The sequence below is a fragment of the Salvelinus alpinus genome, chromosome 6 (assembly GCF_045679555.1).
Source record: "Salvelinus alpinus chromosome 6, SLU_Salpinus.1, whole genome shotgun sequence".
NCBI classification, from domain to species: domain Eukaryota; kingdom Metazoa; phylum Chordata; class Actinopteri; order Salmoniformes; family Salmonidae; genus Salvelinus; species Salvelinus alpinus.
Window position 1 is genome coordinate 72,001,910 of NC_092091.1, and position 16,982 is coordinate 72,018,891.

General features: G+C 43.1%; 1 protein-coding gene across 3 annotated transcripts; it reads left to right on the top strand.

Moving 5' to 3' along the window:
* The first annotated feature begins 1,097 nt into the window (after window positions 1–1,097).
* Window positions 1,098–3,413, top strand: LOC139579276 (putative nuclease HARBI1). Of its 3 annotated transcripts, none has more exons than XM_071407785.1 (6): window positions 1,098–1,141; window positions 1,210–1,383; window positions 1,463–2,151; window positions 2,221–2,336; window positions 2,433–2,544; window positions 2,639–3,413. In XM_071407785.1, exons 3-6 carry the CDS (start codon window positions 1,680–1,682, stop codon window positions 3,007–3,009), a joined length of 1,071 nt encoding a protein of 356 aa, XP_071263886.1. In that variant the 5' UTR covers window positions 1,098–1,141; window positions 1,210–1,383; window positions 1,463–1,679; the 3' UTR covers window positions 3,010–3,413. The 3 variants fall into 3 exon arrangements, with proteins under 3 accessions (XP_071263886.1, XP_071263885.1, XP_071263887.1); XM_071407784.1 differs by having other exon boundaries at window positions 1,108–1,383; window positions 1,463–1,498; window positions 1,597–2,151; XM_071407786.1 differs by having other exon boundaries at window positions 1,108–1,498; window positions 1,597–2,151.
* Window positions 3,414–16,982: the final 13,569 nt, after the last annotated feature.

Here is a 16,982-nt window from a genome sequence, read left to right on the forward strand (position 1 = left end):
CACCGCCACAGTGATAAAGCAAAGAGAAAAATCGTGGCAAAGTATTGCAGACCGCCTGAATGCGTAAGTAGTGCACAATTACACACTCACCGCTCCGCTGAAACATCACAATTACAATTCAAATATTTAATTCACATCTCCAAAAATGCAGTTGTACTGTAATTATGAAACGGTTAAATTTTTAATTGAAATGCACTGCAGATATGAGTGAAATTGTGTAAAGTAACTCCATCACACTGTATAAAGCTATGATAAATTTTTTGATATTTTTACTGAAAACAAGACAAAAATACCAAGTAATTTTTTGCAGTGTGACTCCATTAAATGTGTGTGTGTGTGTGTGTGTGTGTGTGTAGATTAAACATGAACGGGCCAAAACGGACATGGCAGCAGGTCAAAATCAAATACAAGAACATTCTGCAGAATGGTATGGTCCCTGACTAATATTTAACAAAGCACAAGCATATATTGTACCCAGAAGGTGCCTGCTCACACATTGTCTGTACTGTTTTAGCAGTGAAAAAGAATACCCACAGACAAGGCACGGGTGGTGGGTCACCAAAGGCTGACCTTACCCCAGCAGAGGACATGGCCTTGGAGCTAAATAAAGGCAGGCCCGTCTTAGAGGGGATCCCTGGGGGGAAAGAGACGAGCATAGGTTCCTCCCAAGATGCCACCCGCTTCATTCAAGGTATGTCCTTCCATCTCTACATGGGATACAACCACATTCATATTGAATCAATTTGGACTGTCTGACTTTGGTTTACCTATTGCCTTGCAGTGTCTGGCAGCACTGTGTTCCTGTTAGAGCCACCAGCACAAGCACCAGACGATGCTGATCCAGTGAGTACTCCATCAAAGGCATACTGTAGGCCTGGCATGTCTTGTCTACTAGCTTCAATATGAATCCGATTAAATGTGATAGGGTGAAGGCCCCAGTGCAGCAGCAACAGCACATGATGGAGACGATGATGAGGAGGAGACCATCTCTCTGGATTCCAGAAGGCATGAGGTATCATGTTAAGACTGTGAAAGTACTATTTACTCTACAATGGTGAGGAGTCCTCATCAAAATCAAAAAATCTAATTTCTTTTACAGGACCCATATGCTATACAGTGGGAAAACCAGCCTGGCAACATAGTGCGTATTAATAAAAGGACACCACATCCTGCCAAATTCCAGCTGCGCTAATTGTATTGTGTTCACAGAGCTCACAAGCTATCAGAAAGTTGTATGGCAACCACCTCCGGCGCCAAATAGAACTGGCAGACATAGACATTCAGTACAAGAAGAAAAAGATGGAAAATCTTGCACTGGAGTCCGAAATAAAAAAGAGGACAATTAGTAAACTGGACCTTGAAATAAAAAAACTTGAGAGGGAGGTGAGATATGCCTTCAATGTACACTGTATGCTAACTGTAACACAAATGTATTAATCATTATTTTTCTTTCCTCCCCCAGCTCCAAGAAGATGACACAGCTCAAAATAAAAATTAGGTATATTCTCGTAAAGTCAAGTGAGCCATGACATATGAGCTCTTATTGTGAGCACACAGGACGGTGGCATCTTTCTAAGGTTTTTTTTATTTTCCCAGCAATCAGTACAACCAAGTCATCGTTATAAGGCATCGCCCTCTTTTGCCCACCCCCCCAGCACCAGGTGTGGCCACTAGCCTATATGAAGGCCCAAAATTGTGTGTTCCTTTCTGCTCTGACAATGGCATGCCCATTCGTGCGAGATGTGGTGGATGAAGAAGCACTTGTGCTGAGGAGAGCCTTCAGGCGAGAAAGGGTCTTCAGGGACCGGTTGGACCCACTGGCCTTCCCTGATGACCATCTATATGAAAGATACAGGTTTTCTGCAGATGGCATCAGGTATCTATGCAGACTACTGGGTCCCAGGATTAAGCACCGCACTGCACGGAGCCATGCACTGAGTGTGGAGCAAATGGTTTGTGTGGCCTTGCGCTTTTTTGCTAGTGGAGCCTTCCTGTACTCAGTGGGGGATGCAGAACAGCTGAACAAGGCGACAATTTGCCGCACAATAAGGAGTGTGTGTCTGGCTATCAAAGCATTAGCAGATGTCTTCATCTCCTTCCCTGGCCACAGAAGACTCTGTGACATCAAAGAGGAGTTCTATAGGATTGCAGGTAAGAGGATCTACAAATTACAGGACAACTGTTAACACATAGTAGGATACTCATTACTTTGTGTGACAGGTTTCCCCAATGTCATTGGTGCAGTGGACTGCACACACATAAGGATAAAAGCCCCCTCAGGTGCCCATGAGGCCGATTTTGTGAATAGGAAATCCTTTCACAGCATTAATGTTCAGGTGAACATAACTTTTTGATATTGTCCATTGACGAACACTCTGCATTGCCAGTGATGTGCATTGATTGGTGTAATATTCCTCATCTTATGATTTCAGATGGTCTGCAATGCTGACTGTGTGATCAGCAATGTTGTGGCAAAATGGCCTGGCTCAGTCCATGACTCCAGAATCTTTCGGGCCTCTGAAATCTATCAGTGCCTATCACAAGGTAAGCCACACAACCCCTATTTATAACCATCATGGCTGTGTCAAGAATATCACTGTGTTTATGAGGTAGTAATGATGAGATTTTGTGTTGACAGGTGAATTCTCTGGTGTGTTGCTGGGAGACAGGGGGTATGGCTGCCAGCCTTTTCTCCTGACACCTTTCACAGACCCCCAGGAAGCACAGCAGGCCTACAACCATGCCCATGCCAGGACCAGGGCCAGAGTTGAAATGACCTTTGGCCTCCTGAAGGCACGCTTTCACTGCCTTCACAAATTAAGGGTCAGCCCTGTTAGGGCATGTGATATTACTGTGGCTTGTGCTGTCCTCCACAATGTGGCCTGCCTGAGGAAGGAGAGGGCCCCCAGAGTGCCACCAGCCATGGACTGGGACAATCCGGCAATCTTCCCTGATGACGACAGTGGTCGGCTGCTGAGGGACCAATATGTGTTGAATTATTTTAGTTAGTATGTGTGCTTTCAATTTTGGTTAAATATGTCCTGCGGTGGCAGAGGAATTTGGGTTTTTTTGGGTTCGTTTTTTGACGAATTTGGCCTCTTATGATGTTTGTGCGGTATACTGTGTGTAATACAAGGCTGCAGGGAGGCTACTGCATCCATTCATTTGTCTGTTCAGTTGATGTGTATGGATTTGTCCTGCATTTATTTTAGTGTGTAGACATGCAGGGTGTGTTATATACAGACCTTTGAATGTGTATGTATCATTTTGTATAATATGCTTGGATTCTGTGCTTTCCATCTTGTAGAGTCACTGTGACTTCAGTTTCGAAAGGAGCTGATGGTTTACCTGCTTTGTTTTGTCCTTATTCAATAAAGGAACATAATGTTACACATTGTGTTTTTATATTCATATGGAATGTGTATTTGTTTATATGACAGAGTACTAGGGCCACACTGAAGAAAAAGGATAAAGTCATAAATTTATGAGGCTGGTTCTTTCTGCAGAAAAGCTACATATTGTTTTTACAGTTTTGATACTTATGACAATGTGATACTTAATATTCTGGCACATCAGCATGTCTTTGTTTATGAAACCATACTGAAGTACAATTTCACGAAATGCCCCACATCTGTCATTTTAACAACTGTCCTCCTTTAAAACAACTGGTTACAATATTATGACTTGTGTTTTTTTCCCCTCTGTGGCCCTAATATTCTATCATTTTATATATAGCCTTATAGTCTATGGGAAACTGTAAATTATCTAATGATAGCAACATCATCTAAAAATCATTTTTTATCCCAAATCATTGAAATTAATGATCACAAACGTTTAAATAATAACAGTGGGTCTAGTTATATGTGATAACAATGTATAGTGAGCAGTGAAATAACTATTGGTTTCCATTTGTGGTGACTGCTGACTGACATTAGGGATGAGATTAAATAGATCCTGGAATTTAGCCTGGTCTGGAGCAGGCTAGCTCCACAGAATAAATCTCCATGGTAATTTATACCATAACATATCCTCCTGCCCCCTATCCATCTTTAGTGCAACCGGATTACGGATCAATTGAGCCAGGATCACCAAGATATCCTGGCTTAATCCCTTATCCTGGTTTTGTGCAACAGGCCCCTGATCTATACTGAACAAAAATATAAACGCAACATCCCATGTTTCATGAGCTGAAATAAAAGAACCCAGAAATGTTCCATACGCACAAAAAGATTTTCTCTCCAATTCTGTGCACAAATTTGTTTACATCCATGTCAGTGAGCATTTCTCCTTGGCCAAGATGATCCATCCACCTGACAGGTGTGGCATATCAAGAAGCTGCTTAAACAGCATGATCATTACACAGGTGCACCTTGCGCTGGGGACAATAAAAGGCCACTCTAAAATGTTCAGTTTTGTCACACAACGCAATGCCACAGATGTCTCAAGTTTTGAATGAGCGAGCAATTGGCATGCTGACTGCAGGAATGTCCACCAGAGCTGTTGCCAGAGAATTTAATGTTAATTTCTCTACTATAAGCCTCCAGGCCTCACAACTGTTTTAGAGAATTTGGCAATATGACCAACCGACCTCACAACTGCAGACCACGTGTAACCACACCAGCCCAGGACCTCCACATACAGCTTCTTCACCTGCGGGATCGTCTGAGACCAGCCAGCCAGACAGCTGATGGATCTAATAAAGCCCCTTTTGTGGGGAAAAACTCAAAAATATGGATCTATGGATTTCACATGAATGGGCAGCGGCGCAGCCTTTGGTGGGCCTAGGAGGGCATAGGTCCACACACTGGGGAGCCAGGCCCACCCATGGCTGTGCCCCTGCCCAGTCATGTGAAATCCATAGATTAGGGCCTAATTAATTAATTTCAATTAACTGATTTCCTTATATGAACTATAACTCAGTAAAATCGTTGAAAATGTTGCACGTTCCGTTCATATTTTTGTTCAGTATATTTCCTATTAGCTACAACAAGTATGGCACATATACATGGATGTATGCAAGCACACACACACACACAGAAGCACACACACACACACACACACACACACACACACACACACACACACACACACACACACACACACACACACACACACACACACACACACACACACACACACACACACACACACACACACACACACACACACACACACACACACACACACACACACACACACACACACACACACACACACACACACACACGCACACGCACACATGCACGCATACAGAGCACTTTGTAACACCCTCCAGTACATCCTCTGTAGCATATCTGAACTCAACTTCCCTGTACTGTTCTATTTTTACACAGGCAGTTGGATCTAGTGGTTGGCTGGCCGGTCACAGCTGGCCAAGTGTTGGCCAGTGAGGTTTAATGATACACCGACCACATACTGCTGCTGTGTTCTGACCACAGGAGGTTGATGTCACCTTAATTAGGGAGGATGGGCTCATGGTAGTGGTTGGAGCGAAATGGTATCAAATACATCAAATACACGGTCTCCATGTGTTTTGATGCCATTCCATTCACTACGTTCCAGCCATTATTATGAGCCGTTCTCCCCTCAGCAGCCTCCACCGGTTCTGACCATAGGATGGGTACAGGCGGTGTGGAGAGACTACTGATCTGGGAGCTGTGAGGGACCTGACTACAACTACCAGATGCCTGAGAACAAACTGGCCTCAGAACTGTAGGAGCGCCAACTACCACAGCCAGATGCCTAGGAATAGACACCGGGGTAACTGACCTCAGAGCAGCATAGCACTGGCGACCACATCCAGACAGCGAAATGCCCTTGGTATAAACTGACTCTAGATCAGCGGAAGGCTGTCGGCCATATCCAAACATCCAGGTAACAGACGGCAGGAACATGTGTCTGAGGGAGAAAGAAAGAGTGAGAGAGAGTAAGTGAGAGTGAGAGCGAGCGAGAGAGAGAGAGAGAGCGAGAGAGAGAGAGAGAGAGAGAGAGCAAGAAAGAGCGAGCGAGAGAGAGAGAGAGAGAGAGAGAGAGAGAGAGAGAGAGACAGAGAAAGAGAGAGAGAGAGAGAGACAGAGAGAGAGAGAGAGAGCGGTGTAACCAAAACCTTAGAGCCCCCTGGCACTTTTTAAATGTTATATGACTGGGACAAGGTGGTCGGTTCCGTGCACATGATACAAAATGTCACTTTATGCCAGCCGACAAGGGTACAAGGACCTTTTCAGTGACTTCTTTCCCTTGGAATTTGGAATTACATAGCCTACCCGGAAGGTACTGGGGCAGAATTCAGTTGGACAAGCAGAGTGTTTTTACCACTGACAGCTCTCTTCACAGGTCTCGGTGGAGACGCTAACGAATCGGGCCACACACACCTGTCACACACACACTCCCACACACACCTGTCACACACAGTCATACAGATGTAGGGTTCTAATATGAGGCAGTTTGTTACAGCAGGAAAATAATCCTGCAGCAACAGGAAAGGTGAATTATTATGTGGATTATAATTCATGGACATTTTCTTTGTAATGTGTGATACATTTCTATTCTAAGCAAATCAACTCTGACATTTTAAAGTGGATATTACAAACTTTAGAAGCCTTTTTAAACCTAGAATACACTACACGTTTGCACTTTCTGCTGTGCAGGTAGAAGATACTCATATAGGTGCAGATCTAGGATCAGCTCCCCCTCCCCAAATCCTAACCTTAGGGAGAAACAAGCCAGATAGAATGATAAAATCTGACCTTAAATCAGTCTCTGAGGACAACTTCCTACTACATCCTCCAGACGGAACACACAGCCTGTGTCTGAAATCGGTCTTGCCTACTACTTACTAAAGCTACATACTGCATACTAATACGACATACTATTTAGAATGTTCTGTTCAGTGAAAACGAATGCAGTAAGCGACACGTATCAACATACTAGACTCACCTATACTGAGATCTAATGATTAACTGTGTTGTTTCCCGCCATTCGTTTATTTTGGTAGCGCTTCCCCTTATCTCATTATCAGATGAATATCAGCTGTTGTCAAACACACGCGGGTCTGAAAAGACACGTATCTCTCTCAATAGCATGCAGCGAATGAATGTCGAGAAGAGTATGACATCCTGGCATTTAAAGCATACAACATTTTCTACATTTCTCACACTATAAAATGTTCTATATTAGCCTACCCAAAATGCTATTTAAAGCACAAGTACAGGTGTTCTATAGGCCTAGTAACAGTGGTCAACCACACATACTGACTGATAATAGGTCACCATTTAATTAAACAAACATGACAGGACAAACAGTTCATATCGATATGCCTCATCTAATCACGCTCAGTCACCAAGTAGAGCCAATACAGTATATACTAGGGCCACAATCCACAGAGGGTTGTCCACAAAAATAGAACAATTTTAGCTTTAGCGGGCATTAATGTTGCTATGGGGATTTCCTCTGGCAGTGTCTTCTTCTAACAACCGAACAGTCTAACCAATGCTCTAGGTGACGACGCTCGCCATAGCCAGAGGGGGTGATAAACACACTCCTACACACACACACCACTGAAACAATTATTTGACGGATGCGTCAATATCCCGTTGACCCAATAAACCTTAACTCAATATCACTTCCTTCTCATCGGTAGAGACGACCACAAAATTGCCTGTCACCAACTATTAGGTCATACAAGGTAGAGTAGGAGGAGATTATTATCGGATATCGGGGGAAATTGCAATTTGTTGGAGATTGGAGAGGATGATTATGTGGTGACGTTAACGTCTCAGTATCATTTCAATTTATGTTGGGGATCCCAGGAGTTATTTACCTGTATTGAAGTCACCAACTCCAGATCTGATACTTTGATGTATATGGAGGACACCCGCCCATTTAGAACTTAGTAGAGTGGGTACTTACAGGATACACCACATTCAACCGCCACAATGCACTTTAATGATGCTATAGTCTATTTGTGGTATTCTATTTAATATGTAGTACAGGAACAGATACTCACACAGGAACAGAAGGAACACATAGAGATCTACACTACATGTCTCTCTGTGCATAGTTACGATACAGTATCAACCCCCCCCCCAATTCAATTTAATAGGAACGGTGACTTAAGTGACCCATTAAGACCAAATAGGGCAACTGGCTCGCGGTAATGTTCTGGATGATTGCTCACATAAAAAGAGTCAATGTGGTTGAACGCACTGGTGGGCGGATTGTATTAGTAGGAACATGACAGAATATGATTCCTGTCATATTGTACACTAACAAGGCTCAAGGGTATACCTTGAAGTTGCAGCAATTGCAGGACCACTCCAAATGTAACTGGTATTTACTATCCCTTGTGTGGACTTCATCTTTTTGTTATTCACCCATTGTTTGGGGGTCTGCTTGACCCACAACAGAATTGGGATTTTAAAACAGTACAGCCCATAACAATTAAAGTAAAATACTTAATACTTAGATGTTAATAGACAGCATACCATACCATGTTTTAAATAAAAAATCAAGACATGGGTGGAATAAATCATGTTTATCATGAACAAATATCAATGAAACAAGGTTTTCATCACTATAGATGTTTATTGATTTGAACTGAACAAATTAGAAGGACACATTTTACATACAGTATTTTATGGAAATGATAAATGAGCCCCATCGAACGCAAATTAAGGCCGGTCTACACACCACATGAGGGACAGAGTTTTACTGTGTGTGTGTTGCAAATGTATTTCTTGCAATTGACGCATGTGTACGGTGTATTCATGTCCTTCTTGGGTCCACACACATCACATCGCTTCTTCTTGAAAACAGTTCATGAATATGTTGTTGGAGTTGTTGGCTCTGTGGGTCGGGCGAATGGGGCACCAGCATCCTCCTCCTGAATCCTCCTCACGATGGCTGCAGAATCTGGGATCCTTGGGATATGTTGCCTCCTCTGGATTTGAGGTCTTACCAATGCCTTGCCCAGCTCCTCGAGAAAGAGCTGTCTCCTCTGGAGCTTCCCTCTGTTCCAATCTGGGTTCAACGCCATCCAGATGACGAACGCGTTGTATGCCAAAATGTCCAAGATGTTGAAGAATATAACAAATGGCCGTGTAGGGTTCTTCTTTTGCAGGTGTAACCAGTCACCAGCTTGTCTAAATTGTCGCCTCTGGGTATGCACTGCTTGAAGGGACAGCGGACCCTAAATCGCATAAACTGCTCATCAACAGTAACGTTGGGCCCAGGGTTGTTAAACAGGGCAAGGTGGCCCACCCACTAGTCCCACAATGACCTGATTGCTGCTAGCTTGTCTCGCTGCCGCCGAGCTGGTCTGGTGTCTCGGTTATCGAAGAGGATAATCCTGGAAATAATGTGGAAGATTTCCAGAGACATTGTTGCACAGAAAGGTTCTCTGCTCTCTGATTCCCCATTGGATCTGAAAACACCAGCAAGGATAAGAACCCCAAAGTATGCATGTACATGAGTTTGGTCCATCTCCTTCCATCCCTCTCCAAAAACATGCCTTCCCTCCAAATTAGTGCAGTCCAGAATAATTTTCTGAATGGTGTCTGGGATGAATAGTTCAAAAGAAGACTTCATGTCCTGCACATGAGTAACTGCCATCCGCGTTCACCCTGGTTGCATCCTTATCACATTGGCAGCCATGTGGGGTGGCTCATTCCTTGGGCAAGAAGACCATTCAATTTCACAATTTTTTTATATCCATATTTCTCCTCCAGCTGATGAGCTGGTTGTTGACTGGCTGGTCCTGGGGCTGGTTGCTGATGAGCTGGTTGTTGACTGGCTGGTCCTGGGGCTGGCTGCTGACGTGCTGGTCCTGGACCTGGCTGAGGGTTAATCTCATCCTTTTCTTCCAACTCACTGTCAGACTCCGATTTGAGAGAGACACGATCCTATTATTTGGAAAATTCTTCATCTTCCAAAATGGAAGACTCTCCTTCCATACTATCTTATCTCTCGGCAAAAATAATTTATAAGGCCCTCTGAGCAGAGATTCTTTCTGCCATACTGATTGATTGTGGTAAGGAGCCACACATGCAAGGCTATTTATTTGTTGTGTCCCTCCACCAATTTGCAAGTGTGGGAAAATACAGCATTTTTTACAGTGTATCAAAATAATGTATTGTAATAACATTATGTAGGTTCCAGCAAGACATTGTGTAGTTTCACACATTACAAAGGGTAAAGAGTGTGAGAAAAGCAGGAGACAGGCAGACAGGCAGGGAGACAGACAGGTTCTTGGTGCTATGTTGAAACAGTACACACAGCAAAACTTTTTGTTTAATTTGAACTTGTTTTCATCTACACACACACTTTTCCACACTTTTATTACCCTCGGGTCCAGTGGACCCGAACACCACATATGTAATATAGATGTGTAGGGGGGTACACAGTGTTCACTCAATGAAAATGTGTGATTTTACATGTTCTTCACAGGCCACTGAGTCTCAGGTTGAAAAAGTCATTAATTGTATCATATTTCTTTTAGAAAACAAATGGTTCCCACAGACCCGAACACCACACAAGGGTTAAGAATTAAAGTGACCAAATTAAATCTCATTAGCTGTATTGCTACGATAATAGCATCACCTTAATCTCTTAGTATATACATATTATGATTTAGAAAAAGCAAAACAATTAACATACATATGCACACTTCACCCTCACCACATACACACAGATCCCCCCCTCTCACACACACTCACCCTCACCACATACACACAGATCCCCCCCTCTCACACACACTCACCCTCACCACATACACACAGATCCCACCCCTCTCACACACACTCACCCTCACCACATACACACAGATCCCCCCTCTCACACACACTCACCCTCACCACATACACACAGATCCCCCCTCTCACACACACTCACCCTCACCACATACACACAGATCCCCCCCTCTCACACACACTCACCCTCACCACATACACACAGATCCCACCCCTCTCACACACACTCACCCTCACCACATACACACAGATCCCCCTCTCACACACACTCACCCTCACCACATACACACAGATCCCCCCCTCTCACACACACTCACCCTCACCACATACACACAGATCCCACCCCTCTCACACACACTCACCCTCACCACATACACACAGATCCCCCCCTCTCACACATACTCACCCTCACCACATACACACAGACCCCCCCCTCTCACACACACTCACCCTCACCACATACACACAGATCCCCCCCTCTCACACACACTCACCCTCACCACATACACACAGATCCCACCCCTCTCACACACACTCACCCTCACCACATACACACAGATCCCCCCCTCTCACACACACTCACCCTCACCACATACACACAGATCCACCCCCTCTCACACACACTCACCCTTCCCCCCGCGGTCTGTCAGTATGGTATCAGTGATAACAGGACAGTGATGAGGTGATGGCGACAGTGATGGGGTCCTTCTCTTCCTGCTGAGTATGCATCTTTACGTCATTTGGGGCGTCAGGTAGCCTAGCGGTTAAGAGCGTCGAGCCAGTTACTGAAAGGTCGCTGGTTTGAATCTCCGAGACAACTAGGCAATACATCTGCCGATGTGCCCTTGAGCAAAGTGCTTAACCCTAATTGCTCCTGTAAGTCGCTCTGGATAAGAGCGTCTGCTAAATGACTCAAATGTAAATGTCATCTACAAAGATTGTGTTGCAGTGAATAGCTACCGTCTTCCTGCTATTTCTGTCAAATTCTGCTATTTTGTCTGTTTGGTCCCAAAATATTTTTACATAATATTACCGAGATCATTTGCTATTACCAAAAACAGCTTCTGGACATCAGAACAGCGATCACTAACCTCGAAATGGATGAATATTTTTACGAGTCTGAAACTGTGGATGTACTGCTCATTCCAGACCAGACCCTAATCCCCAAACGAGCGGGCTCCCTGATGAGACTTGGTCGATGAGTAAATAAACTGCCTCTCCGTTCTATTGGTGAACGTAAAATCACTGGACGAGCTCCATTTGAGACTATCCTATCAACGGGACCTAAAGAACTGTAATACGTTTCACGGAGTCGTGACTGAACAAGGACGTGGATAATACAGTGAGGGAAAAAAGTATTTGATCCCCTGCTGATTTTGTACGTTTGCCCACTGACAAAGAAATGATCAGTCTATAATTTTAATGGTAGGTTTATTTGAACAGTGAGAGACAGAATATCAACAAAAAAATCCAGAAAAACGCATGTCAAAAATGTTATGAATTGATTTGCATTTTAATGAGGGAAATAAGTATTTGACCCCTCTGCAAAACATGACTTAGTACTTGGTGGCAAAACCCTTGTTGGCAATCACAGAGGTCAGACATTTCTTGTAGTTGGCCACCAGGTTTGCACACATCTCAGGAGGGATTTTGTCCCACTCCTCTTTGCAGATCTTCTTCAAGTCATTAAGGTTTCGAGGCTGACGTTTGGCAACTCGAACCTTCAGCTCCCTCCACAGATTTTCTATGGGATTAAGGTCTGGAGACTGGCTAGGCCAATCCAGGACCTTAATGTGCTTCTTCTTGAGCCACTCCTTTGTTGCCTTGGCCGTGTGTTTTGGGTCATTGTCATGCTGGAATACCCATCCACGACCCATTTTCAATACCCTGGCTGAGGGAAGGAGGTTTTCACCCAAGATTTGACGGTACACGGCCCCGTCCATCGTCCCTTTGATGCGGTGAAGTTGTCCTGTCCCTTTAGCAGAAAAACACCCCCAAAGCATAATGTTTCCACCTCCATGTTTGACGGTGGGGATGGTTTCTTGGGGTCATAGGCAGCATTCCTCCTCCTCCAAACACGGCAAGTTGGGTTGATGCCAAAGAACTCCATTTTGGTCTCATCTGACCACAACACGTTCACCCAGTTGTCCTCTGAATCATTCAGATGTTCATTGGCAAACTTCAGACGGGCATGTATATGTGCTTTCTTGAGCAGGGGGACCTTGCGGGCGCTGCAGGATTTCAGTCCTTCACGGCATAGTGTGTTACCAATTGTTTTCTTGATGACTATGGTCCCAGCTGCCTTGAGATCATTGACAAGATCCTCCTGTGTAGTTCTGGGCTGATTCCTCACCGTTCTCATGATCATTGCAACTCCACGAGGTGAGATCTTGCATGGAGCCCCAGGCTGAGGGAGATTGACAGTTCTTTTGTGTTTCTTCCATTTGCGAATAATCACAGAAACTGTTGTCACCTTCTCACCAAGCTGCTTGGCGATGGTCTTGTAGCCCATTCCAGCCTTGTGTAGGTCTACAATCTTGTCCCTGACATCCTTGGAGAGCTCTTTGGTCTTGGCCATGGTGGAGAGTTTGGAATCTGATTGATTGATTGCTTCTGTGGACAGGTATCTTTTATACAGGTAAGAAACTGAGATTAGGAGCACTCCCTTTAAGAGTGTGCTCCTAATCTCCGTTCGTTACCTGTATGAAAGACACCTGGGAGCCAGAAATCTTTTTGATTGAGAAGGGGTCAAATACTTATTTCCCTCATTAAAATGCAAATCAATTTATAACATTTTTGACATGCATTTTTCTGGATATTTTTGTTGTTATTCTGTCTCTCACTGTTCAAATAAACCTACCATTAAAATTATAGACTGATAATTTCTTTGTCAGTGGGCAAACGTACAAAATCAGCAGGGGATCAAATACTTTTTTCCCTCACTGTATACATCTAGCTGGTTTTTCTGTGCATCTTCAAGACCAAATGGCAGTTTAGGGTTAAGAGGGGGAGGTGGGTGTCAGCTGGTGCGCAATCTCTAATGTTAAGGAAGTCTTGAGGCTTTGCTCACCTGAGTTAGAATAACTCATGATAAGCTGCAGACTATACTATTTACCAAGAGAATTTATCTCTATTTTTCATAGCTATCTATTTACCACCACAAACCGAAGCTGGCACTAAGAACACATTCAACGAGATGAATAGGGCCATAAGTATTTATTTTCTGAAGTAAAGAAAAAACTGATAAAAGAACACCTCACTGCACAAATGGGACTGTGAAGAGACAGCCATTTTATATATATTGTACTCTAATTTGCACTGTACTACGTATTAGACATAGATATTGTGTGTATGTACTGATATGTAGGCTGTGGCGGGCCGTGACGTGTATGTATGTGTGATGTTTTAAATGTATGTATTTCAGTCCTTGACTGATCATGTTCTGTACTATGTATTATGTCATGTTTCATTTGGACTCTACGGAGAGTAGTTGATGCTTTTGCAGAGGCTAATGGGGATCCTAATAAATACTAAATAAGCAAACAAGAAAATGCATACCCGGAGGCGGCACTTCTTGTGCCCGGTGATTTAAATGCAGGGAATGTTAAATCTGTTTTACCTCATTTTTACCAGCATGCAATTAGAGGTAAAAAAAACTCTAGATCACCTTTACTCCACACACAGAAATGCATAGAAAGTTCTCCCTCGCCCTCCATTTGGCAAATCTGACCATAACTCCATCCTTCTGATTGGTGAATACAAGCAAAAACTGAAAACAGGACGTACCAGTGACGGGCTCAATAAGGAGGAAGTGGATGCTAGGCTGCAGGAAAGGTTTCACCAGCACAGACTGGAATATGTTCCGGGATTCATCCAATAACATCGAGGAGTTTCCCAAATCAGACGCCAGCCTAATTAATAAGTGCATCAATGTAATGAGGTCTGTGTTTGTAACTTGTGTAGAGGAGTCAGGCGCAGGACAGCAGATATGAGTAAATAAACGTAATTTACTCAAAATAGACAAATATAATACAATAAAGCGAGCCCACATAACGGACCGTCTTACATACAAACAATTACTCACAAACAAACATGGGGGAACAGAGGGTTAAATAATGAACAAGTAACTGGGGGATTGAAACCAGGTGTGTAAGACAAAGACAAAACAAATGGAAAATGAGAAGTGGATCGGCGATGGCTAGAAGGCCGGTGTCGTCGACCGCCGAACGCCGCCCGAACAAGGACAGGGACCGACTTTGGCGGAAGTCGTGACAATCAACGACATTGTTCCCACGTGCTCCCGACAGAGTTCACTCTCATTCCAGTGCTTTTCTAAAGACATTGGAATTCTCTTGGAACATTATTGAGGATTTATGTTAAAAACATCCTAAAGAATGATTCCATACATCGTTTGATATGTTTCTACGACCTGTAACGGAACTTTTCGAGTTTTTGTCTGGACCTAGTGCTCATGAAGATGGATTACTGGGATGAGCACGCTAACAACTAGTGGCTATTTGGACATAAATTATGGACTTTATGGAACTTTATGGAACAAATCAGTCATTTATTGTCAAACTGGGATTCCTGGGAATGCATTCTGATGAAGATCATCAAAGGTAAGTGAATATTTATCATGTTATTTCTAACTTCTGTGGACTCCAACATGGCGAAAATTTCTTTGGCTGGATTGGGCTCTGAGCGCCGTACTCAGATTATGCTTTTTCCGTAACGTTTTTTTGAAATCTGACACAGCGGTTGCATTAAAGAGAAGTCTATCTTTAATTCTGTGAATAACACTTGTATCTTTTATCGATGTTTATTATGAGTATTTTTAGGGATTTCTGTGGCTATCTGCAAGATCACCGGATGTTTTGGAATCAAAACATTACTGCACGTAACGCGCCAATGTAAACTGAGATTTTTGGATATAAATTTGCACATTATCGAACAAAACATACATGTATTGTGTAACATGATGTCCTATGAGTGTCATCTGATGAAGATCATCAAAGGTTAGTGATTCATTTTATCTATATTTCTGCTCTTTGTGACTCCTATCTTTGGCTGGAAAATGTCTGTGTGTTTTTTTGACTTGGCTCTGAACTAACATAATCATATATTGTGCTTTCACTGTAAAGCCTTTTTGAAATCGGACACGATGGGTAGATTAACAAGATGTTTATCTTTCATTTGCTGTATTGGACTTGTTAACTTCTTATGGCTGCAGGGTCAGTATTGAGTAGCTTGGATGAAAGGTGCCCAGAGGTGCCCATAGTAAACTGCCTGCTCCTCGGTCCTAGTTGCTAATATATGCATATTATTATTCGTATTGGATAGAAAACACTCTGAAGTTTCTAAAACTGTTTGAATGATGTCTGTGAGTATAACAGAACTCATATGGCAGGCAAAAACCTGAGAAAAAATCCAAACAGGAAGTGGGAATTCTGAGGCTGGTCGATTTTCAACCAAGACCCTATTGAATTCACAGTGAGATATGGATGAGTTTGCACATCCTACGGCTTCCACTAGATGTCAACAGTCTGTAGAACCTTGTCTGATGCCTCTACTGTGAAGTGGGGCCGAAGGAGACAGGAATTATTTAGGTCTATCATGACCTGACCATGCTCTGACCATGCGCATTCACATGAGAGGGAGCTATGTTCCATCGCACATCTGAAGTCAATGTAATTCTCCGGTTGGAACGTTATTCAAGATTTATGTTAAAAACATTCTAAAGATTGATTCAATACATCGTTTGACATGTTTCTACTGACTGTTACGGAACTTTTGGACATTTCGTCTGCTTTTAGTGAACGCGCTTCCTGACGTTGGATTTGTTTACCAAACACGCTAACAAAAATAGCTATTTGGACATAAATGATGGACATTACTGAACAAAACAAACAATTCTTGTGGAAGTGGGAGTCCTGGGAGTGCATTCCGACGAAGATCAGCAAAGGTAAGTGAAGATTTATAATGTTTTTTATGAGTTTTGTTGACTGCACAATTTGGCGGGTAACTGTATGGCTTGCTTTTGTGGCAGAACGCTGTCCTCAGATTATTGAATATTGTGCTTTTGCCATAAAGCTTTTTGAAATCTGACACAGCGGTTGCATTAAGAACAAGTGTATCTTTAATTCTATGTAAAACATGTATCTTTCATCAAAGTTTATGATGAGTATTTATGTTATTTGATGTGGCTCTCTGCAATTTCTCCGGATATTTAGGAGGCAT